Raw genomic sequence first — 23,725 nt, 5'->3', positions numbered from 1 at the left:
CGTTGCTGAGATAGAGAGCCGTGGTGAAAAGACACAGAGGAGGCGGGAAAAAAAAAGAACGTGTTGCTAAGACTCGTTTTCGGTATTAATGAAACTGACGGAAGAGCGTGATGAAGATGAGGAATACACAGACAGAGGAGCGCGGCTCGGCGATAGAGGATGAGCTCGGTGCGGCAATAGAGGAGGAGTTTGACAACGGAGACGGAGTGTGAAGCACTGCAGGTCTAAATTTTATGGGAAGTAAAAGGTTTTACTGGGGTGAAGCTTATTTTGAGATATTTAAAGGTTTATTTTAGGATATGTTAATATTTATCAGATTTAAAACTGATTTGAAGATTTAAAATTGAATTTTCTGATTTTTATTTTACTTAGACTGTTTTTTAAATTTGTATTTTAAATTAAAAAATATTAAATCTATTTGTATGTATTGTTTTATTATTTTTTTAAATTAATATAATAAAAGACTAACTAAAAGAATAGTTTAAAAAATACCTAGTTTATTGTAATTTATTATAGAAAAATAAAAAAATCACATATTTCATTCAATAATACCGTTTTCAAAAAATTCTTGTTATATAATTTTAGTCTTTAATAATTCTAATTATTAATTTAATTTTTAAATTTTTATTTTCAGACAAATCAATGTAAAATTTAAAAATGATTTAGTAATTAAAATTATTTGAAAACTATGAAAATTTGGAATATTATTCTACTTCAATACATGTATAAGTACATAAAGGTTATTATAATAAAGATAAGGTCAAATAAATTTTCTTAAAAGAAAAAATGAGAAAATTTTTGCCGTATGTGGCCCATCTAGACACGGCCAACTCCTTATTTCTTTTCTCATTGTTTTTTAATTTTTTTTCCTTTTGCTTTAGTCTCTGTATATACAACTTTTCTCTTTTGTTTTTATCGTTTCTTCGTTTTGGTATAGGTTTTGTTGTTTTTGAGGTTTGGTAGTAGCTAGGGACACCAATGTTTTTTTTTTCTTTTTTTTTTTTCTCATTCAGATATCGCTGTTCATTTTTCATGATGCAAAAAAGAAAGACATATTAGGCTTTATTGAAAAAGACATTTTTAAACATTTCTAATAATTATTTTTTATGTAAAATAATTTTCAACATTTTTTGACAATTGAACTTTACTAAAATCATTATTTTAAATAACAGTAAGAGACTTTTTTTTTTCTTGTAAATAGTGTCCTTTTTTAAATTCTAAAAAAAATATTATAAAATTATTAAATTTATTATTTTTTATTTTATATTTTTAAATATTAATAATTAATTAATAATAAAAAATAATAAATTCTAACGAGTCTTAATATTCTCCATTATAAAATACACACCATCAAACTTTTATATTAGTCACATTTGGGTTAAATAAAGTGTTTATTCATGTTCGATTATCACTTTATGATCTTAGGCTTTATAAAAATTTTCTTGTATGTAGCGACAAGAAAAGTAAATTTTCAAACATTAATAATATATATCAAAATTAAAATTCAAAGAGAAAACTTTTTTTCCAAATCTATCACAGTCGTAAAAGAGTTCCAACAAACAATGATGGAACTATTCTTTCAAGAAAAAAACAAAAAAGGATACTTATGGAATTCCCTTACCAACCATTAATTAAATCAAAGTATTATTGTATTTTATTTAAAAGGTATCTTTTGTCAAAATAAGTAATTAAACTAATGAAACGTTCAATTCAAAATATAATATTATTTATATAATAAAAAGATTGGAAAAGTAAATTAAAGTGGTAGACCGATAGAGTAAACTTTTTTAAAGATTGAAAAACAAAAAAGAAAAAGTCGAGAATATGGCTCCTCACATCTCAAAAGCAACGTTGCATTGTGTTAAGCACTACTTCCCCAAGATGAGTGAAAAAATTTGTGTTAAAAGTGTTTGTTAAGCATCCATGGGGTATTTATCCTATAGAAAGCAATTTACGTAACATAACTCTCACGGATAAGTGGACAACCTGTCACATAATTCTTCATGTTATTTTTTAAGGATTGTGTCATGGATAATTTCAAGTTTCACATTACATGTTATATAGACTTTAATTTTTTAGATATGTGAGATGCTAAACTTGTATAGTGTAAAAACCTTTTGCCATGGTGACCAAGGGAAGATAAATTAGAGTTTTCAAGTGTGTGTGATTAGCTTCTTGACTTGAAGAAGTTAAAGATGCTAGTCTCATCCAAAAATAATAAATAAATAAATAAGAAAGAAAAAAGAAAAGAAAAGAATAAATGTTTCGGCCACAAAGCCCTTGTATATATATGCAGCATGGTAGCTAGCTAGATATGCGTGGCAATCAATTCTTCGGAAACTGAACCATGAACAATTGTAATCTTTACCTTCGAATTGTTGTTTCATCATTTCTTCTTTCTTCTTTCTTGCTGGAAGCTGTCCATGGAAGTAAGAGGGTAAAATCCTTATGCTTAGCTTGTTTGTTATCATTTATATGTTGATGATGAGATTTCCACTTTGAAATTATTGTTTACATTCACATACAGTGTTACATTGTATACATGGGAGCACATTCTCATGGCTCAAGCCCTACCTCTTTTGATATGGAAGCTGCCACAAATTCTCACTTTGATTTACTAGCTTCAGTTTTGGGAAGGTATCGAAATAAATTAAAGCATGCATGGCTTATATTTTCTATATATTAAAAGCTATATATAGCATTAAATAAAAAAAGAATATTGTTTGGACATACAGCAATGAGAAAGCGAAAGAAGTCATGATATACTCATACAATAAGCACATCAATGGGTTCTCCGCGCTGCTTGAAGAGGAAGAAGCAGCAGTAATTGCCAGTGAGATCGATCATCAAGTGTTTTTGTCATTAAGTAATTAATATAATTGCACGGTCACTGTCAACAAATAATATTTGCTTGTTGCTGTCATACAGTAAAACCAAATGTAGTGTCAGTGTTCTTGAGCAAGGAACACAAACTTCACACAACAAGGTCGTGGGAATTTCTTGGACTTCGCAGAAATGCTAAGAACACTGCATGGCAAAAGGGTAGATTTGGTGAAAATACAATCATCGCCAACATTGACACTGGTACATGCTTATAATTAACTACTATTATCCATTATTTACGTATGCACATTATTGTAATTTAATGATGGGTAGATCGTTACTAGGTAGGTACGAAACGAAAGGAGAATAATCTAAATTCCATTAGCTTTTCAGAGCAACATTGTTTACCGATGATAATTACCAAATTAAACTTCTCCAATATATGAAACTTTAAAAGTGGATTGATGTGGTCAGATAACATATAAAAATTACGGTTTTGCATAGTGATTTTTATAAATAATGTGAACAATAATTTTAAAATTGATCTAATAAAATAAAAAGATATTCTACTTCTAAATTATTTTTTAAATTTTTATATTAAAATAATCATTTGTATACCTAGTGAATTAAACATCCAGTCATTGTTAACTGTGTATAAGTAAATCAAATCAAAAGAAATAATCATATTAAAAATAATGAACATAATCATCTGCATACCTATTGAATTGAACATTCGACATATCCATTATTCACATGGTTTAATATTCTCATTATCTATCTATACTTTTTCGTCTTCTTGTCTTTGTTTCAACTTTTAAGTACTTAATGCTATCTTCACCTTGTTATTAGCTAGTAAAGCAAAATGAAAATGATATGTGGTTATTTTGTAAATATGTCTTTCTTTTAAATTTTTTATGGTACAAAGATAAATATAATTTTTTATTTTCTTCATTCACTTTTAATAAAAAAAAATATACATAAAAATAATATATAAAAAACTATCAATTAATTATATTCTAAATTTATTCTTAAAAATGACTCACCCACAAAAGCCGTGGGTACGCTTATAGCTATAGTAATTTTTAATATAATAAAATATATTAGGAGATTAATATTTTTCAATATTTTTAGTTAATATTTTATTTTTATACTATTAAAATTTGAAATTTAAAATTTAATATTTAAAATTAAGTATAAAAATTTTTATTAACCATCTAAATAAAAATAATAAATTTTATTGTTTATCTAACATTCTTCTATAATAAATGTTATCATATTAAAAAAGCGAGATTCGCTTAGAATAATGTATATTATTGGGTCAATCATGTAGAAAGCTGAGTGGACAAACATTTTTTCTTTAACAAATGTAAAAGAAACAAAACGAGAAAAAAGTGTCCTTTTATTGGCACAAAAATAAAAGATATCATCATGAGGCTGCCCATGTATGAGCAGCAAAATACCAAAATCTAATAGCCAGATTCTCTCTGTATTATTGCGTCTTAGATTTTAATTTAAGAATAATCAACTGTGGATACTCCAAGGACATGTGAAAACATGAAGATCATATTATGTATGATTAGATAAATTAACATATTTGCCTGAATATGTGATTTTCATGTGAAAACGGGAACGTAGAAGTATCCATTATAATTAATATATCAAAATTCTAATAATATGGGTTAACTGTGTAGGGGTATGGCCGGAATCGAGAAGCTTCAGTGACAAAGGATATGGCTCTGTCCCCTCAAAATGGCGTGGGGGTAATGTTTGTCAAATAGACAGCCTCCCTGGCTCTAGAAAAACTCCTTGCAACAGGTTAACAATTAACTTATTTTTGGTTAAGCTAAGCTAATTAACACTAATAAATACATATATCTATACATCTTTCTTCTTTAATAAATTTTTTATTATTTAAAAAAAAATAACTTGGGTTAAAGTGATAATTTTAAAATCTAATTGTCTTGTAATAAAACTTATTAACAAATTTATTTATCTAATATATATATTAAAAAATTGATTAAAAGTGATGGAATGATGAATATATCCAATAAAAATAATTTTAGAAAAATTTCAAAAAATAAAAAATTATTAAAATAAAAATATGCCATTTAAAACCTTTTGAATAATAATAACAAATACACAGGAAGCTTATTGGAGCAAGATACTTCAGCAATGCTTATGAAGCGAGTGTTGGGGAGCTGAACCCAAAGTTGCATACAGCGCGTGATTTCGAAGGCCACGGTACCCACACTCTATCAACCGCCGGTGGTAATTTCGTGCCCGGTGCACACATATTTGCGGTTGGAAACGGCACTGCAAAGGGAGGATCCCCAAGAGCAAGAGTTGCAGCTTATAAGGTTTGTTGGTCCATTACCGATCCTGCCAGTTGCCATGAAGCTGATGTCCTGGCAGCAATAGACCAAGCCATAGCCGACGGCGTCGATATCATCTCCCTCTCCGCCGGCGGCCGCCAAGTTGTCAGCCCAGAAGATATATTCACTGATGCTGTCTCCCTTGGAGCCTTCCATGCGATTTCTGCCAATATTTTGTTAGTTGCTTCTGCTGGGAATGATGGCCCAACTCCTGCAACTGTTGTCAATGGAGCTCCATGGATATTCACCGTTGCTGCTAGCACCCTCGATAGAGATTTCAGCAGTACCATTACCCTTGATAACGGTCAACAAATCACGGTATGTTATTACAAATTCCACTCCTTGAACTAACTTTTAGGGCCAGTTGAGTTTCAATCTCAAGACGATTGATTCATTTATGGTAAAATCTGAGGTGCAGATATCTCTGTATAATTGATAGATAAAAATTATTAGATAATAATTTAATAAATATGTCAAATTATTTAACCATTCTCAATTATCAACTTTACACAAAAAGTCGAAGACAACCGTTTTCATCTTAATTAATACATGTTTTTCTTGAATTTTTTAAAAACTGATATTAAGTAACTAACTATTATTAGACATTTCTTCTTTTTTAGGGAGGGAGTCTTTCTGTAACGTTACAATCTAACCAAGCCTTTTCTTTGATCTCTTCTACCGATGCTAAACATGCCAATGCCACAATTCGAGATGCGTAAGTACAAAGTGAACCTGAACCGCATCGTACATAACACCAATAATATAATATAATTTGCTCTAAGATGTTTAATTTGTTGTTCAGTCAACTTTGTAAGGCAGGAACACTTGACCCTGCAAAAGTTAAAGGCAAAGTGGTGAATTGCCAAAGAGAAGGGAATATAAAATCCGTTGGTGAGGGTTTGGAAGCTTATTCCGCAGGTGCAATGGGAATGTTGTTGCAAAATCAAAAGAAACAGGGGAAAACACTTACCAATGAGGCTCATATGTTGACTACTGTGGACTATGCACCACCACCTCCATCTCCGCCTACTTCTTCTCAACCACTACGCAAGCCCAATTATGATCTCATAACTGCTACGTAATTGTTAAATTATACTCATCCCATTTAATTAAATTTCTGTAATTAAGATTAACATCATGAAAGAAGCTAAGATCTGTTGGGATATATACATTGCAGAGCTCTAAGCCCGCCCCTGCCCCCGCCCACCACAGTAAGGCTCTCCCAAGCCAAAACAGTGATTGGAAGGAAGCCAGCTCCAGTTATGGCTTCCTACTCATCTAGAGGACCCAATAAGATTCAACCATCAATACTCAAGGTATATACAAGTATATAAAAATATCATATACATAAAAAATCAATTACTAAATCAGTTACTATACATCTAGCCTGATGTGACTGCACCTGGAGTAAACATACTTGCTGCCTATTCACTCTTCGCAAGTGCCTCTGGCCTCTTAGTGGATACTCGTCGTGGCTTTCAATTTAATGTGCTGCAAGGAACTTCTATGTCTTGCCCTCATGTTTCTGGTATTGCTGCACTTGTCAAAACTCTTCATCCTAATTGGAGTCCCGCAGCCATTAAATCCGCAATCATGACTACTGGTACCCAATATATCTATTCTGCACTTATCTTTCTCAAAGGCTTGTGCATGTAATATTTTCACAAGATTTTTTTATCTTCTTTCAGCAACCACACTTGACAACACGAACAAGCCAATTCAAGATGCGTTTGACAATGAGTTAGCAACTCCTTTTGCTTATGGCTCAGGACATGTGCAACCTAACCTTGCAGTTGACCCTGGACTTGTTTATGATCTACACCTTAACGATTATTTGAACTTCTTATGTGCTTCAGGATACGACCAACAAGCTGTTTCAGCACTTAATTTCAACAACACTTTTGTTTGTAAAGGAACTCACAGTATAAATGACTTAAACTACCCTTCAATCACATTGCCAGATCTTAAATTGAGTGCGGTAACGGTTACTCGTACACTCACCAATGTGGGGCCCTCTGGAACATACAATGCAAGTGCCAAATTGGATGGATACAAAATTAATGTTGTTCCCAGTTCCTTAACTTTTACAAAGATTAATGAAAAGAAGACATATAAGGTGATTGTGCAGGCATCAAGTGTGAGTCAACTTTATAAATATCAATTTGGTGAAGTGATTTGGACAGATGGAAAGCATAGAGTTAGAAGTCCAATTGCAGTCCAACGCCGCAAGTGAACAAATCTTCTTAGAATTGGGTGTGCTTTTGTAATGATAATAATAATGGCTGCGTTGGAACACATCATTACTACTTCACCTTTCTTTGTTTAATTTGTGTGTTTTTTTTCTTTTACTTTTTCCCCCCTCTTAAATGGTGTGTAGGCAGCTGTGAAGGTCCTTAGCTTGTATTATATATACCTCATGTATGCTTTTTCTTAAAATATAAAAGCTAAGCTTAATTAAATTAATTTTCAATATCCATATTTGCTTCAAATTCATTATTCTGACCTGCTAACTAACAACCGTCGTGTGTCTCCATCCATATATAACAAATACTGGGCAGAGACACAGGAAAGTGAAAATTGTATTGTGTGTATTCTTCTTATTACTATTCTGTCTTGTTACAATATATATACAAGAGTTATCCATCAACTATTGAAGAATGGAAAATAAGATGTGATGAAAATAAGTGGCAAGAAATAAAACATGGAGGAAGAATGCTGCTTATTTTGTGTGGGCCTGATATCATATGATATTTCTTGGGCCAATGGAGTGGTTGGTTCAATACTTCATTTAACATCCTCCAAGCATGACCAAAAAGAAAAAAAAACATCCTCCAATGAACTTCTAGGTCTATTCCTCATGCCTCTGGGCTCTGGCTGTATAGTTAGACTTCTAGGGTCCATCATCTATTAAATCAGCTATCATCATTCCAATTTTATCGGATGACCCGAAGGGACAAAACATTTTTATATTTATGGTTTAGGCCTTGCAATAGAACCATGACTAGTTGTTTATGATCTACAGCATAATGATTACCTCAACTTCTGTGTCCCTCTAAAGTCTAAATACAACCACCAACGCATTTTAACAGAACTTTCATTCGTGAAGCCTTGAACTAACCTTCGATCACGTTGCCGAATCTTAAGTTACTAGCTCGTATACTCACCAATGTAACTGCCAGATTAGATGGATACAAAACTACTTTTGTGTCCAACTCCTTAATAACTTTCTAAAAGATTAATGAAAAGAAGAAATTTCTATTTGCTATACAAATTTCAAGTGTGCTTAAGCTTTGCAAATATCAATTTGGGGGATTCTCGTATACAAATGGAAAACGCAGAGTTATTCAAACGAAGGTGAAAAAGTCTTCTGAATTTGCATTCTGAGTTATATTATGGCAGCAATTATAAGTAAGCAAATATATCAAGTAAAACAACAATAAGAGATTTAAATTTCAAAGTGGTCTCTGAGATTCACAAAATGCACCGATTTAGTCCCTGACTTTCCAATTGCTAGGGGTAAGCACGGATCGGTTTGGTTCGAGTTTATGGTAAAATTAGAACTGAACCGATTAAAATGTAATTGGTTCGGTTTGGTTCGGATTTGCATTTTTTTGTACATGTACTCGAACCAAACCAAACCGATTAAGAACGGATTGGTTCGGTTCGGGTAATTGGGTATCCGATGACTTTGAAATTCATAAAAAAAAAAAACCAAATTTTTATCTTAAAAATTCAACAAGTACAATAAACATGTAACATCAATAGAAATAATCCAAACATGTTAAACACCAAATACATTAAAAACTAAACTCATTAAAATCCAAACATATTAATAATGAATAATCATTGTCTAATGGAAAAACTATATATATTTTTTATTTTTTTATTTAATTAATATATGATCGGGTTCGCGGGTTGGTTCGGGTTCCACACTCCCAAAACCGATACCCGAACCAATCGCTAACAAAAGCCATCGGTTTGGTTCGGGTTGGACCCGATTACCCGTTGGTTTCAAAACCAATTTAATTGGTTCGGTTCAGGTTCGGACGGGTAATCGGGTACCCACTACCCGTGCTCACCCCTATCAATTGCACTAATTAAGTCCTCCAAATTGGAAAAATGTATTAACGTGGTCCCCCGCATATTTTCCGGTCATATTCTTTGCTGGCGGTAGTGACATGGCGAATGAGTGCCACGTTGGAGTGTCTAACGGTTGGCTGATGTGGCAAATAAAAGTTTAAACCCCAATTTGGTCCCTGATCTTTTTTTAAACCCTAACTCAGAAGTAGTGCAGCACTTCTTCGTTTTCATGTTCATCTTCTTCTTCTTCTTCTTTCTTTTTCTTCTTCTTCTTCTTCCCTGCTTATTCTCGTACTCATTGCTTTGCTGGTTGGATGATGGTTGGACGTGCAGATGAAGGAGAGGAAAATTTTATGCGATCAACCACAAGGAGGCCAAGTCAGAGCAGAGGCACGCGAGTACCAGAGCGGTGTGGGTGTGGAAAACGTCCTGTGCTCCGATGGTCTGGAACGAAAACCCACCCAAATAAGCCCCTCTTTGGATGCCTGAATTACAACGCGAGTGTTTCCTGAAAATTTGTCGTTGACTATTTTGATGGTAACTGTTACATTTCGTGTTCACAGAGTAGTGGAAGAAGATGGTGTGGGTTCTTTCGATGGTCAGACGTTGTAGAAGATGATAAAAGAAATTTGGAAGACACTGCGGCATACAACAATGAAGAAGTGAGCGTCAGTCTTGCTTTGAGGATTGACAATTTGGAGGTTGAGTTAAGGACTCAGAAATATATGATACAAATGTTAGGATTGCTGTTTTTTTCTCTTTTAGTTGTTGTTTTAGTTGTGATGGTAAAAATGTAAGAACTGTGTTTGAAAGCATCTGTTAATGAATGTATGGGAACTGTTTATCTTATTGGTGTGTTATTTGTAGATAGATTTTACAAAAATAAAATCTAAACTGAATGAACAGAAGAGGTAAATTGATAATAGTAGTTGTAGTTTATAAACAAGACATTGTCAATGTAACACAGTATCAGTTGACCACATAAGGATAAACAAACTGAAACAGCTACCAATTTGGAAACAAGAAGACCTTCGAGTTTAAACTCTGTTAAAGTATTTGTTGAGTTAAGAAATTAACTAAATTAATTAGTGATGACAAACATTATTTTTGGGCAAAATAAATAATTAGTGTTGATTATTTATATCTACTTATTAACAAATTATTTATTGTTGCAGGCCGAATTTCAATAGCCCAAATGGAATAAAAAGCAAACAGCAAGGATATTGGACTGAAAGCAAAATTAAGAGCCCAAGGAAAAGCAAAGAAAGAAGCCAAAGAAATCAAATCGGGCCTAGCATACCAATACCCGATCCAAGCCCGATCTGGTTTCAGAAAAGCAAATCCCTCTCTTTTGCTTAACCAAAAGCAACGTTCATATCTCTCTGACCAAGTCAAATCAGCTTCAGAAAAGTAAGAAAGAGAAAGAGAGAGAGAGCTTCTTCACCAAGATAGTCACCAAAGAAGCAAGAAAGAGAAACTAAGCTTGAAAGGCAGAAGTCATCTCAACAAATCCAAACCAAATCAAGCTTAGGTTATAGGTAAATCTTTTCCTCATACATGCAACTCGGTTTCATCTCTTCTTCCTAACTCTCTGCTCTATCCGAAATGAGATACATGGAAAAGAGGATTTCTGTTCTTCCCTGCTGTGTATCTACGGTCTTAAACAAGACTTGGGGACCAAGTTGGTTTTCAAGGGCTCAGATCAAGTTGACCTTTGGAAGATTTCTATGGTTGCTATTTCATGGCTTTCGGTCAAGATGAGGAAGTCAGAGGGAAAGTTTCTTCTCTAAGGATTAAGGTGAAAAAGTGATTCTGTGGGTTGGTGAAGCTCAAGGATCAAGGTGTTGACCTTGGAAGAAGAACCAAGCAACATGCAAGGAGATAAAAGAAGCTTGCTGTTCATTCAGAAGGCAAGGAGAGAAAACTAGAGTGTGAGAATAGTGTTCTGTAAAGAAGTTCCTCTACTTGGATAATGCTTTCTTTCAAAGAAGCATTCGGCCAATACTGAAGAACTGCATTTGAGGTTTGCGAATCTGGTTTTGCACATAGCTAAGAGGCTGCTGATGAAGTCAATCTCCTTCATATTTTACAGATTATAATGTACTTTTCTAAGTTTATCTTTCTGTAATTTCTTGAGAGAAAAGGCATTGTGAGAAAGCTTAAGAAAAAGCCATGAGTGGAAAAAGGCTGAGAGATACACTTGAGAGAAAAGCCTAGAGTTATTTTCTAATTTCTTTGGGTTGGCTAAGTGTCTTGTATCTTGTACCTGTAAGTTATCCCTTTCTTAGTTGGGTTAGCACTAAGAGGAATAGTTAGGTATTAGCATAGCCAATATCAAGTTAGGTTAGAACTTGAGTGTGAAAGGATTGGGTCAATCCTGTAAAATTGGTGTATGTAATACTGTTAACTATAGTGAAATTCTTCCATAGTTGTGGAAGAGACTGGATGTAGGTAGCATAGCACAAGGCAACCGAACCAGGATACATGCTGGTGTTAGCTTTTCTCTTCTCTGCTGAGTTCTGTTTTCTGATATTCATGAGACAAAAATAAATTGTCTCATAAATTTTCGCTGCTGAGTTCAAACAGAACCTGAATTAAAAGTTCATTTTAAAAGTGTAATAACAGCAACTTAAAAATGAAGGCATAGATTCAACTCCCCTTCTCTAAGCCTACCACAACCTTCAATTGGTATCAAGAGCTAAGGTCTCAAGAATCAAGCTTAACCGCTTGGAGCAAAGATCCAATGGCAAACAACTTGGACACAACCACAGTTGCCTACACCCTCACTGAAGGCCATTCAAACAACCGGCCACCTTTCTTCAACGGGAAGAATTACTCCTACTGGAAAGAAAGGATAAGAATTTTCATCCAATCCATTGACTACAACATATGGAAGATTGTTGTGAGCAGTCCCAAGATCCCAACAAAAACAAGTGCTGATAGAGTGGTGACTTCAAAAGAAGAAGCTGAATGGAATGAAGATGACAAGAAGAAGATAGAGCTAAATGCTAAAGCAATCAACCTTCTTCACTGTGCTATCAGCTTTGAAGAGTACCGGAAGGTGTCTAGATGCAAGACAGCCAAACAAATCTGAGAAAAACTCCAGGTTACACATGAAGGCACTAAACAAGTCAAAGAAACGAGGATTGATATGCTGCGAAAAGAGTACGAGATGTTTAGCATGAAGGATGGAGAAAGCATTGATGAAGCGTTTGAGAGATTCTCAATCATAATCAACAACCTTGATGCTATGGGTACAAACTATGCAGAACAAACCTTTGTGAGAAAACTCCTTAGAAGCCTCACAAAAGAATGGGAAAACACTGCCACTGTCCTAACCGAGAGCAACAACATAAGTCCCATAACCTATGATGAGCTGAGAGGAAAACTCCTTGCCTATGAAGCCACACACACAAACACAGACTCAAAGAAAAAGGGAATAGCCCTCAAGTCACAAATAGAACCGAAAGAGAGTGAGTCTAGTGATGGTATTTCAGATGACGAGCTTTTGTTTTTTGCTAGGAGATTTAGAAGGATGATGAAGAACAAGGGCAAATACAAGGCTTCAAGTTCAAAAGAGCACAAGATCGACTTGAGCAAGGTGACGTGCCATCACTGCAAGGAGGCTGGACACTTCAAGCTAAACTGTCCAAAGCTCAAAAAGGAGGACAAAGGAAAGAAGGAAAGGAAGAGAGTACTCATGGCAGCTTGGGAGGATCTTGAGAATGACTCAAATGAAGAAGAAGAATCTGAAGAAGATGACAAAGACTGCTTCATGGCTGGAAACAACAATCTTGATGAGATTTGCCTAGCATCCAAGAACAAAAAGGACATGTGGTACATGGATAGTGGATGTTCAAGGCACATGACTGGAAGGTCAACCTACTTCATCAAACTAAATAAGTATGATGGAGGTTTTGTGACCTTTGGAGATGATGGTAAAGGTAAAATCATTGCTGTGGGAAAAGTAGGTAATGAGCAATCTACTTTCATTGATGATGAACTTTTGGTATGTGGTTTGAAGCACAATCTTTTGAGTATAAGTCAGCTGTGTGATTTAGGATATTTAGTTGTTTTCAAAAGGCTTGAATGCTGTGTTGTTAATGAAAAGACAAATGAAGTGATGTTTGCTGCCAAGCGTTTCAATAATATGTATGGACTTACTCTTGATGAACTAAAGGATCAAAATGTAGCTTGTCTTCACTCTAAAGAATCTGAAAAGTGGTTATGGCACAAGAAATTGGGCTATGCAAGTATGTTTCAAATAAACAAACTTGTAAAGAAAGAATTAGTAAGAGGTCTTCCTTTGATAAAGTTTGACAAAGATATCACTTGTGATGCTTGCCAAATGGGAAAACAAACAAAAAGTTCTTTTAAACCAAAGGAAGACATCTCTACTAAAAGACCACTTAAGTTGCTACACATTGATTTATTTGGTCCAACAAGAACTCAAAGCCTAGGTGGTAAACATTATGGTTTAGTAATTATGGATGACTACACTAGGTTTGGTTGGGTTTTATTTCTTGCACACAAAAATGAAGCATTTTCGGTTTTTGAACCTTTTTGCAAGAAAATTCAAAATGAAAAGGTTTTGAAAATCTCTTCTATAAGAAGCGATCATGGAGCTGAATTTGAAAATAATTTGTTTGAATCCTTTTGTAAGGAATTTGGAATATCTCACAACTTCTCTTGTCCAAGAACACCACAACAAAATGGTGTTGTGGAAAGAAGAGATAGAAGCATACAAGAGATGACAAGAGCTATGCTTTGTGAGAGTAATGTTCCAAAATTCCTTTGGCCTGAAGCGGTTAACACAGCTTGCCACATTTTAAATAGAACAATCATAAGGAAATTTTTGAAGAAAACCCCTTATGAACTTTGGAAAGGCTACCCACCAAACTTAGACTACTTGCACATCTTTGGATGCAAATGTTTTGTTTTGAATAACAAAGAAAATTTGGGAAAATTTGATCCAAAGGCTTATGAGTGTTTGTTTGTAGGATATTCCACAACTAGTAAAGCATATAGGGTTTATCATCAAGATGCTAGGATTATTGAGGAGTCCATACATGTTACATTTTGTGATACTAACTTGGTACAAAGCATTTTAGAAAATTGTGATGTAGGAAATCAAGCTCAAAAGGAAGATGAAGTTGCTCAAAATCATGAAAAAGAAAATTCTGGACAAGCTGAACCAGAAACTGCTAATGCTGAAAATTCAAGAGACAATTCCATTTTGTCTCATGAATCTGAAGGAAATTCTGCAGCCAGTAGCGTTCAGAATCCCTTGGTGACTGAATCTATCTCCAAGTCCACCAGACCTCGTGAATGGAGATTCTTAAAGAATTATCCTGAGGAATTTGTCATTGGAAATGTATCTCATGGAGTGCAAACAAGGTCTTCCACTAGAAAGGCAAATGAAGGATCAAACATTGTCCTTCTTTCACAAATAGAGCCTCAAAACGTCAAGGAAGCACTTAGTGACCCTTCTTGGGTTAAAGCTATGGAGGATGAGCTTCTTGAGTTTGAAAAGAACCAAGTATGGACTTTGGTTCCAAGGCCAAGTGGAAAGAAAGTGACTGGCACCGAATGGATTTTTCAGAACAAGTTGGGAGAAGATGGTAGCATTGCAAGAAACAAGGCAAGGCTAGTGGCACAAGGATATGACCAAGAAGAAGGAATAGACTTTGATGAATCCTTTGCCCCTGTTGCCCGAATGGAAGCCATAAGACTTCTCTTGGCTTATGCTGCATTTTGTGGTTTTAAGTTATATCAAATGGATGTGAAATGTGCCTTTTTGAATGGAGTGATAGATAGAGAAGTGTATGTGGAGCAGCCTCCTGGTTTTGAAAATAAAGAGCATTTTGATCATGTTTTCAAATTATCTAAAGCTCTCTATGGTTTAAGACAAGCCCCTAGAGCTTGGTATGAGAGACTTAGCTCTTTTCTCTTGAAAAATGGTTTTCAAAGAGGCACTACTGACACAACTCTATTCATCAAGAACTCTAATGATTCTTTTATTCTATTCCAAATATATGTTGATGACATTATTTTTGGATCAGCCAATGAATCCCTTTGTTCTGAATTTGGAAAACTCATGACAAGTGAATTTGACATGAGTATGATGGGTGAACTTAATTTTTTCCTTGGGTTACAAATTAAACAAACTGAAAAAGGTATTTTCATCCACCAAGAGAAGTATGCCAAGGAATTAGTTAAGAAATTTGGTATGGAAAATGCCAAACCTATGGGAACTCCCATGCATCCTAGTTCTAAATTAGATAAGGGAGAAACTGAGAAAGATGTTGATGAGACTAGGTATAGAGGAATGATTGGTTCTCTTATGTACTTAACTTCCTCTAGACCCGATATTGTGCAAAGTATTGGATTGTGTTCTAGGTTCCAATCCAAACCTAAAGAGTCACATATTTCTGCAGTTAAAAGGATCATAAGATATGTTCATGGCACATCCAATTTTGGTCTTTGGTATCCTAAGATTGATGATTTTTCTGCAGTTGGTTATTGTGATGCAGATTTTGCTGGTGATAGGGTTGATAGAAGGAGCACTTCTGGTTTATGCTGCTTCCTTGGGAAGTCCTTAAATGTATGGTCAAGTAAGAAGCAACCAACAGTGGCCTTATCCACTGCAGAGGCTGAGTATATAGCTACTTCTTCTTATTGTTCTCAGCTTTTATGGTTAAAAACACAGCTTACTGATTACAAATTAAATGCTGAAAATATTCCCTTGATGTGTGATAATATGAGTGCCATCAATATTTCTAAAAATTCAGTTTTGCACTCTAGGACTAAGCATATTGAAGTGAAATTTCACTCAATAAGAGAACATGTCCAAAAGGGAGATATTAGTATTCAATTTGTTAAATCAGAGGAGCAATTAGCAGATATTTTCAGAAAATCATTAGCTGAGGATAGATTCTGCATGCTTAGGACTTGTCTAGGAATTCTGAGTTATGATGCTTTATTTGAAAAATGCTGATATATTTGCTGGAGCTTTTTTTTGTCTCATAAACAGGTATGAGACAATTCTAGGCAGGTGATGAACGTTTCCTTTAAGTCAGCGTGTTCTGGGCTTGTTTCAAATGAATAATTGATCTGGACCAACCTCAAATCGGATCTGGGCAGTCCTATGAGTTTCATTAAATCCAAATCACCTCAAGGCCCAAATATGAATGTTACAATTTTTGTTAAAAAAATTTTTTTTTGGTTGGCCTGTGTGTTTATTTTTTGAAAAAGGTTCTTTTAATTTTTTTTGTCCAAAAAGATTTTCAATGTGATTTAATTTTTTAAAATCTCTTTTTAAGGATTTCGAAAATTTAAAATTAAAATTTTCTTGTTTTTAAAATCAAATCAAATCTTTCTTTTATGAGGTCATGTCTTTTCAAGTCTTTTCAAATGGTGATGCAGTTGCATGGTTTTGGAAATATACTTTTGGGTACAGTTACCAACACTCCCTCTCTTCCCTCCATAACTTTTCCTCAATCTCTTCGGTTTCTTCCCACTCACCTTACTGCTTCTCTTCCCTCAAAAGACTGAAACTAACTAAATGAGGAAGAAAACCATTGCTAAAAGGCCTCCTCGTGAAAAAGTGTACAAGCTTCCCACAAAACCTTCCACTCGCTCCCAAGACCGGACCTTTACTCCATCTCCTTCTCCTCCTACCTCTCCTCCTTGGACTGTTCCATGGCATGAACCAAGACCACTCCAAGGTACCCTGCTCCTGCCAAGCCGACGCCACCACCGAAGGCCACACCTTCCAAGCCTGGCTCCTCAAAACCTGGTTCTGCAAAGCCTAGCTCCTCCAAAGGCAAACGTCCGGCGACTGAAGAACCCATTCCCGAACCAACTCAACCCAAATCCAGGTCGGTTCCAGTGCGCTCACAAAGAGGTAACCCTCATTGCCCTCTCAAATCTGTTAGAGAACCAGACATTGATCCTTTTGCTCACAAATCTTACTTCATGACATCTCACTCAGACTATAACCCCCATCATTTCAAATCTGTCATGAACCATAATTTTTATGAGGGAGTTATTCAGTATCGTACTCTATGTCCATCTATTCTTGCTGACTTACCTGATTTGAAAAAGAAAGGTTTTTCTTTTGTTGAAAATTTGGAGTTTTTAGACTGGAATCACCTTTTCAAAATTAAAAAACCTGTATATCCTCAGTTAGTCAAAGAATTTTATGCAAACATGACTTACCATGAAGGAAGTGTGCATTCTTATGTTAAGGGCAGAGACATTATCTTGAATAATGAAACTATCAGTGATTCCTTGAAATACACTGATGTTGGGCCGTGTGCTTATACATCTATGAAGTGGGATGAAGGGGTTGGTATCTCTTACCATGATGCTTTGGCTCACATTTGTGAACATGTTTCCTTGATTGATGGCATCACACCCACTCATAAAGCCCTAGGATATGAACGTGCTCAGTTGCACCGTATTGTCAACCATATCTTGATTCCTTAAAGTGGTTCATATCAAAGGGTTTCCTACACTGACACACTTGTTTTGTATGCCCTAATCACTAAAACAGAAATCTCTTTTGCCTATTTGATGGCTAGATACATGTTTGATTCTGTTCGAAGTATAAAAGATAAAGCACTACCTTATGGCATGTTTTTAACTTGCATATTTGAGAATTTTGGTGTTGACCTGTCAAATGAGGATTATGAAAACAGACATTCATACTTAAAAGGGGGTGGTTCAGTGAAACAGCAAAAAGGACCAACTAGATCTGAGAGAGTGGTTCTAGATGATGATGATGAAGAATTCATTCCAGATGACTCTCCTCCTCCTTCCACCGAAGGTACTTCCATCTCCACTGGGAAGAAATTTGCTCTGCTGAATGTGGTCAAGGATGTCGCTCAAGAGTTTGCTTCCCAATCAAATCACATGATTGCCATGAGCAAGGAACAAAGGAAGCTAGCTAGCAAGCATGAGAACTTCCTGAAGAAATCAAGGGATAGGGTGGCTATGCTCATGACCTTCATTGATAACCTTCAAAATGATGAAGACATTGCCACTGATGTTGAAGAGGAAGATGCTTCGGAGGAGAATGGTTCTGATGCCTAGGATTTGTCTCATAAAAACTGCTACAGCTGCTCTCTTTTTGTCTCATGAACTCTGTTTTATTTTGCTACTGATTGGCCTACTTTTGTTGTCTTGGATGACTGTAATAACTTTGGACACTGATGCCTTTATGGTAGTTTAGTTAGTTAATTTGGACTGTGCACTAACCTTTCTTGCAGGGTTTATAGTGATGTTTTTGTTGTTCATGCTTATTGTCCGCCCTTGATGACAAAAGGGGGAGTAATAGTTAATAGTTAGCTGATTTTGAGTTAGCTGACTTTAATTGACTTATACTGCAACTAATTTTTCTGATTAGAACTGAACTTTGTTTTGCAAATTGCTCTTGTTTTACAATATGCTTTTGCTGCTGTCATGATAAGAAAAACTGAGCTGAATCTGTGTTGATGGTTATATAGAATCCCTTAGTCAAGTTACATCTTGAATAGCTCTTTTTAAGCTTAATGTAAACAGGAACAAAAAGGAAAGAGCATAAATTCAGGGGGAGCTACTGTTGAAAAGGAAAAGGGGAGCAACACATTAGCAAGTAACATCATTCAAAGGGAGTTTCTAAACCTTACTCAAACTCATTTCCTTTTGATTATTGCTTAAACCATGTTTGTCATCAAGGGGGAGATTGTTGAGTTAAGAAATTAACTAAATTAATTAGTGACAAACATTATTTTTGGGCAAAATAAATAATTAGTGTTGATTATTTATATCTACTTATTAACTAATTATTTATTGTTGCAGGCCAAATTTCAATAGCTCAAATGGAATAAAAAGCAAACAGCAAGGATATTGGACTAAAAGCAAAATTAAGAGCCCAAGGAAAAGCAAAGAAAGAAGCCAAAGAAATCAAATCAGGCCAAGCATACCAATACCCGATCCAAGCCCAATCTAGTTTCAGAAAAGCAAATCCCTCTCTTTTGCTTAACCAAAAGCAACGTTCATCTCTCTCTGACCAAGTCAAATCAGCTTCAGAAAAGTAAGAAAGAGAAAGAGAGAGAGAGCTTCTTCACCAAGATAGTCACCAAAGAAGCAAGAAAGAGAAACTAAGCTTGAAAGGCAGAAGTCATCTCAACAAATCCAAACCAAATCAAGCTTAGGTTATAGGTAAATCTTTTCCTCATACATGCAACTTGGTTTCATCTCTTCTTCCCAACTCTCTGCTCTATCCGAAATGGGATACATGGGAAAGAGGATTTCTGTTCTTCCCTGCTGTGTATCTACGGTCTTAAACAAGACTTGGGGACCAAGTTGGTTTTCAAGGGTTCAGATCAAGTTGACCTTTGGAAGATTTCTATGGTTGCTGTTTCATGGCTTTCGGTCAAGATGAGGAAGTCAGAGGGAAAGTTTCTTCTCTAAGGATTAAGTGAAAAAGTGATTCTGTGGGTTGGTGAAGCTCAAGGATCAAGGTGTTGACCTTGGAAGAAGAACTAAGCAACATGCAAGGAGATAAAAGAAGCTTGCTGTTCATTCAGAAGGCAAGGAGAGAAAACCAGAGTGTGAGAACAGTGTTCTGTAAAGAAGTTCCTCTACTTGGATAATGCTTTCTTTCAAAGAAGCATTCGGCCAATACTGAAGAACTGCATATGAGGTTTGCGAATCTGGTTTTGCACATAGCTAAGAGGCTGCTGATGAAGTCAATCTCCTTCATGTTTTACAGATTGTAATATACTTTTCTAAGTTTATCTTTCTGTAATTTCTTGAGAGAAAAGGCATTGTGAGAAAGCTTAAGAAAAAGCCATGAGTGGAAAAAGGCTGAGAGATACACTTGAGAGAAAAGCCTAGAGTTATTTTCTGATTTCTTTGGGTTGGCTAAGTGTCTTGTATCTTGTGCCTGTAAGGTATCCCTTTCTTAGTTGGGTTAGCACTAAGAGGAATAGTTAGGTATTAGCATAGCCAATATCAAGTTAGGTTAGAACTTGAGTGTGAAAGGATTGGGTCAATCCTGTAAAATTGGTGTATGTAATACTGTTAACTATAGTGAAATTCTTCCATAGTTGTGGAGGAGACTGGATGTAGGTTGCATAGCACAAGGCAACCGAACCAGGATACATGCTGGTGTTAGCTTTTCTCTTCTCTGCTGAGTTCTGTTTTCTGATATTCATGAGACAAAAATAAATTGTCTCATAAATTTCCGCTGCTGAGTTCAAACAGAACCTGATCAACTTAAAAAGGAAGGCATAGATTCAACCTTCTCTAAGCCTACCACAACCTTCAGTATTTACTACTAGAAAATCAAATAAACCATACAGTCTGGCTAAGAGCTATTCTTTTAGAGAAATAACAAAAAACCCAAAAAATCAACCAATGCCAAAATCCTATATATATTATGGGCTTTGTAGTGGTTTTGGGTTGGGTATATGATGGCGTTTGGGGTTCTCATGATCAGCCATGGACTTGGTGTCATCATGGATAGGTCTTGTGGTGGGGGTGTTAGCAGGAACTGGGATTGTAATTGGACTGTTTGGAATGGGGATTGAAGTAGGAGGAATTTGGTCAAGATCACATTTGTCATGTGGCATTTCATTTAAGGTATCTTCAGGGGTGTTCTTCTTGTTTAAGTCACCACCAAGCTCCTCTTCCGGAACATAATCCAGACACAGAACAACTTCTTTCTCATCCATCAGTTCAAGTGTCGAAACTCCATGTTCGAAATAAACATCGACTACTCCATCATTCCTCTGTGCATGGAAGCACATCTCCCTTAATTCATCATCAGTGGTCAGAGCTCTCAATCCAACCTCCAAGCTCCTCTCCGGGACCAGCCACCAGCACTCAACTACCTTGTCATATTCCAACTCCTTGAAATAGTTCCTGACGAAGAAGACATCAAGTGTATCCTCATCTAAATCTCCTAAGCAAGCTCTATTGTCCGGTGAGTAAACCAACTTTCCATCAGCATTCTTCTTAAACGTTCCACCATGATGGAACATTATATCCAGCAACTTTTCTATCTGTATCAAAAAAAAAAAAACAACATTTTATCATAAATTTGGAATCAGCAGACAACAACAGATCATATTCCAAAATTGCTAACTAAACAACTACCTCAGTGACTATGCCATTATAGAAATGTCCATATTTTCGGTTTGAAAACAGAGCATTCCGATAACCCCTATCCGCACCACCCAGTGCAAAAACCCTAGCTACTAACATAGCATCCATGGTTTCCCATCAATCTACACATATTTCCCAAGTAAAATCCATAATGATGGATACCTTACCACTATGTAAAACAGAACAAGACTATCTAATATACTGCATGCCTACCTCCGTCACAGGGGATTTCACGCAGAATCTTTGCACCTTCCTTCATCGATCTTCAGCCAACAATGACCAGGTTCCTCTGAAATCTAAATTGTTTCACTCCGAAAAGCTACGCCAGGGCTCTCGAATGCCAGGGTTTGGCGCTTTCAGTTTGCAGAAGATGAAGAAAATGAAGTGATCTTTGAATATTGGGGGAGGGGGTTTGAACGTTTTGTTAATGTTTTCTACTTGAAACGGTGTCGACTAGTTATGGGTTTAGCGCCAAAACCCAATACGATGACGTTTTCCATCCTCCAGCGTGGCACTTATTCGTCACGTCACTTCCGTTAGTAAAGAATATGACTGAAAAATATGCGGGGGACCACGTTGATGCATTTTTTTCAATTTGAAGGACTTAATTAGTGTAATTGGAAAGTCAGAGACTAAATTGATACATTTTGTGAATCTCAGAGACCACTTTAAAATTTAACTCAACAATAAGAACATACCAAATAATATATATCTGCTTTTTGCAATAATTATCTGTTGATACAAGCTTTACAATCTGTACGACATCATGTATTCTTTTTGTTTCCTCTTCCATTGTGTCATTGTATTCAGTAAAAATGATTGTATCATTATCTCATTGTGAATATATAAAGCTTAGATTAAAATGGAAAAGACATTGAAAGTTGAACAATAGTATATAAGAGGATTTTTTATTTTTCAATTGACAAAATTTTTTTTTTATTATATGATTCCAGACGATTATACTTTTGAACTTTCATTCTTTCAATTGCACCTGACAACGTTGACTCCCCCAGTGATTTTTCCAACCACGGTCCACAAATGTTGGACAAAAAATAATGTTTTTTTTTTGGTGAACAACCAAGAGAAAAAACAAAAGAGCAGAAAAGAAAAAGAAAAGAAATCAGGTTCTTAACAATAAGAGAAGACAAACCACCTCTGGTGGCTGGTGCCAAAGGTGAACCTCATCAGTTCCGCTACCTCCAGATCCCATCTTTGCCAACCGATCTGCCACGACATTAGCTTCTCTCGGGATAAGCTCAAAACGAATATCCCAATCCCTTCTTAACTTCAAGTCAAAGATCAGTTGTATTACTTCTTTTTCAAGATGCCAGAGTGGAACTTGCCAACCAGTCACTAGCTCAAAAGCTGCTGCGCAATCTGTCTCACAGACAACAAGCTTAAGACCCGCCTCCCAAGCCCAAGCCAAACCTTTCCATATACTCCACAACTCCATCTTGATGACACTAGATCCAAAGGAATTTCCTGAGCATCCCATTACCCATTGACTGGAGCTATCGCGAATTACCCACCCAAAACCAGCACAATTATCTCCCAAGTTCACACTCCCATCACAATTTAACTTCCAAGCACCAGGTTCTGGCGGAGACCAAGATAGAGGTTTTAATCCCTGGATGCAACACACTCGATTCTGAGTTGTATATTCAAAATCCACCATGCACCTGCGAGCCTTGTATGCAATTGACCCAGCAGATCCGAAAACTCCCTGAAAATTACCCATATTTCTGTCTTGCCAAATTGACCATATTATAGCTGCAAATTTGGAACAACCTTCATTGAGGAGGCCATGCTTGAACCAATCATGCACCTCGTGAGAGCCAAAGAAACACACATCAGAAAAACCTAGAGAAACCCAAACTGATCGCACCACTTCACAATCCCGAAAACAATGAAGAATTGTCTCCGGAAGTTGATTGCAACGTGTACATAAGGATGAGGAGGAGAGATGTCGCCGAAAACGCAGATATTGAGTTGGTACAGCATCATGAAGGCAAAGCCACACTAGGAGCCTCAACTTTTCAGGGACCCGCGCCTTCCAAAGCCAAAGCCAATTAATATTCCTATCCCAATTCAACTTATTCTGAATTAACCATAAATATCCTTGTTTAGTAGAGTAAAGAGTGTGCTCCCAACTCCAACCCAAATCACGACCAGAAGCCGAAATATGTACTAAATTAAGAATGTCTTCCCTTAAGTCCCTAGGAATAAAAGAGTAAATCCTCTCCAAATGCCAAACTCCATCACGGTAAACATCTTCAATGGTCAAAGCAGCCTCA

At 35.8% G+C, this 23,725-nt stretch overlaps 1 protein-coding gene across 1 annotated transcript; it reads left to right on the top strand.

The window, feature by feature from the left end:
* Positions 1-1,960: 1,960 nt before the first annotated feature.
* Positions 1,961-7,658, top strand: LOC112744369 (subtilisin-like protease Glyma18g48580). The gene is made up of 11 exons (XM_025793978.3): positions 1,961-2,437; positions 2,528-2,637; positions 2,736-2,833; positions 2,929-3,084; positions 4,515-4,638; positions 4,967-5,513; positions 5,816-5,910; positions 5,998-6,273; positions 6,373-6,511; positions 6,582-6,798; positions 6,884-7,658. The coding sequence occupies exons 1-11, from the start codon at positions 2,348-2,350 to the stop codon at positions 7,426-7,428; spliced, it is 2,397 nt and encodes a 798-aa protein (XP_025649763.1). The 5' UTR covers positions 1,961-2,347; the 3' UTR covers positions 7,429-7,658.
* Positions 7,659-23,725: the final 16,067 nt, after the last annotated feature.

The sequence above is a fragment of the Arachis hypogaea genome, chromosome 14 (genome assembly GCF_003086295.3).
Source record: "Arachis hypogaea cultivar Tifrunner chromosome 14, arahy.Tifrunner.gnm2.J5K5, whole genome shotgun sequence".
NCBI classification, from domain to species: Eukaryota; Viridiplantae; Streptophyta; class Magnoliopsida; order Fabales; family Fabaceae; genus Arachis; species Arachis hypogaea.
Note: the sequence above shows the minus strand (reverse complement) of the source record. Positions and strands in the feature narration are given on the sequence as shown.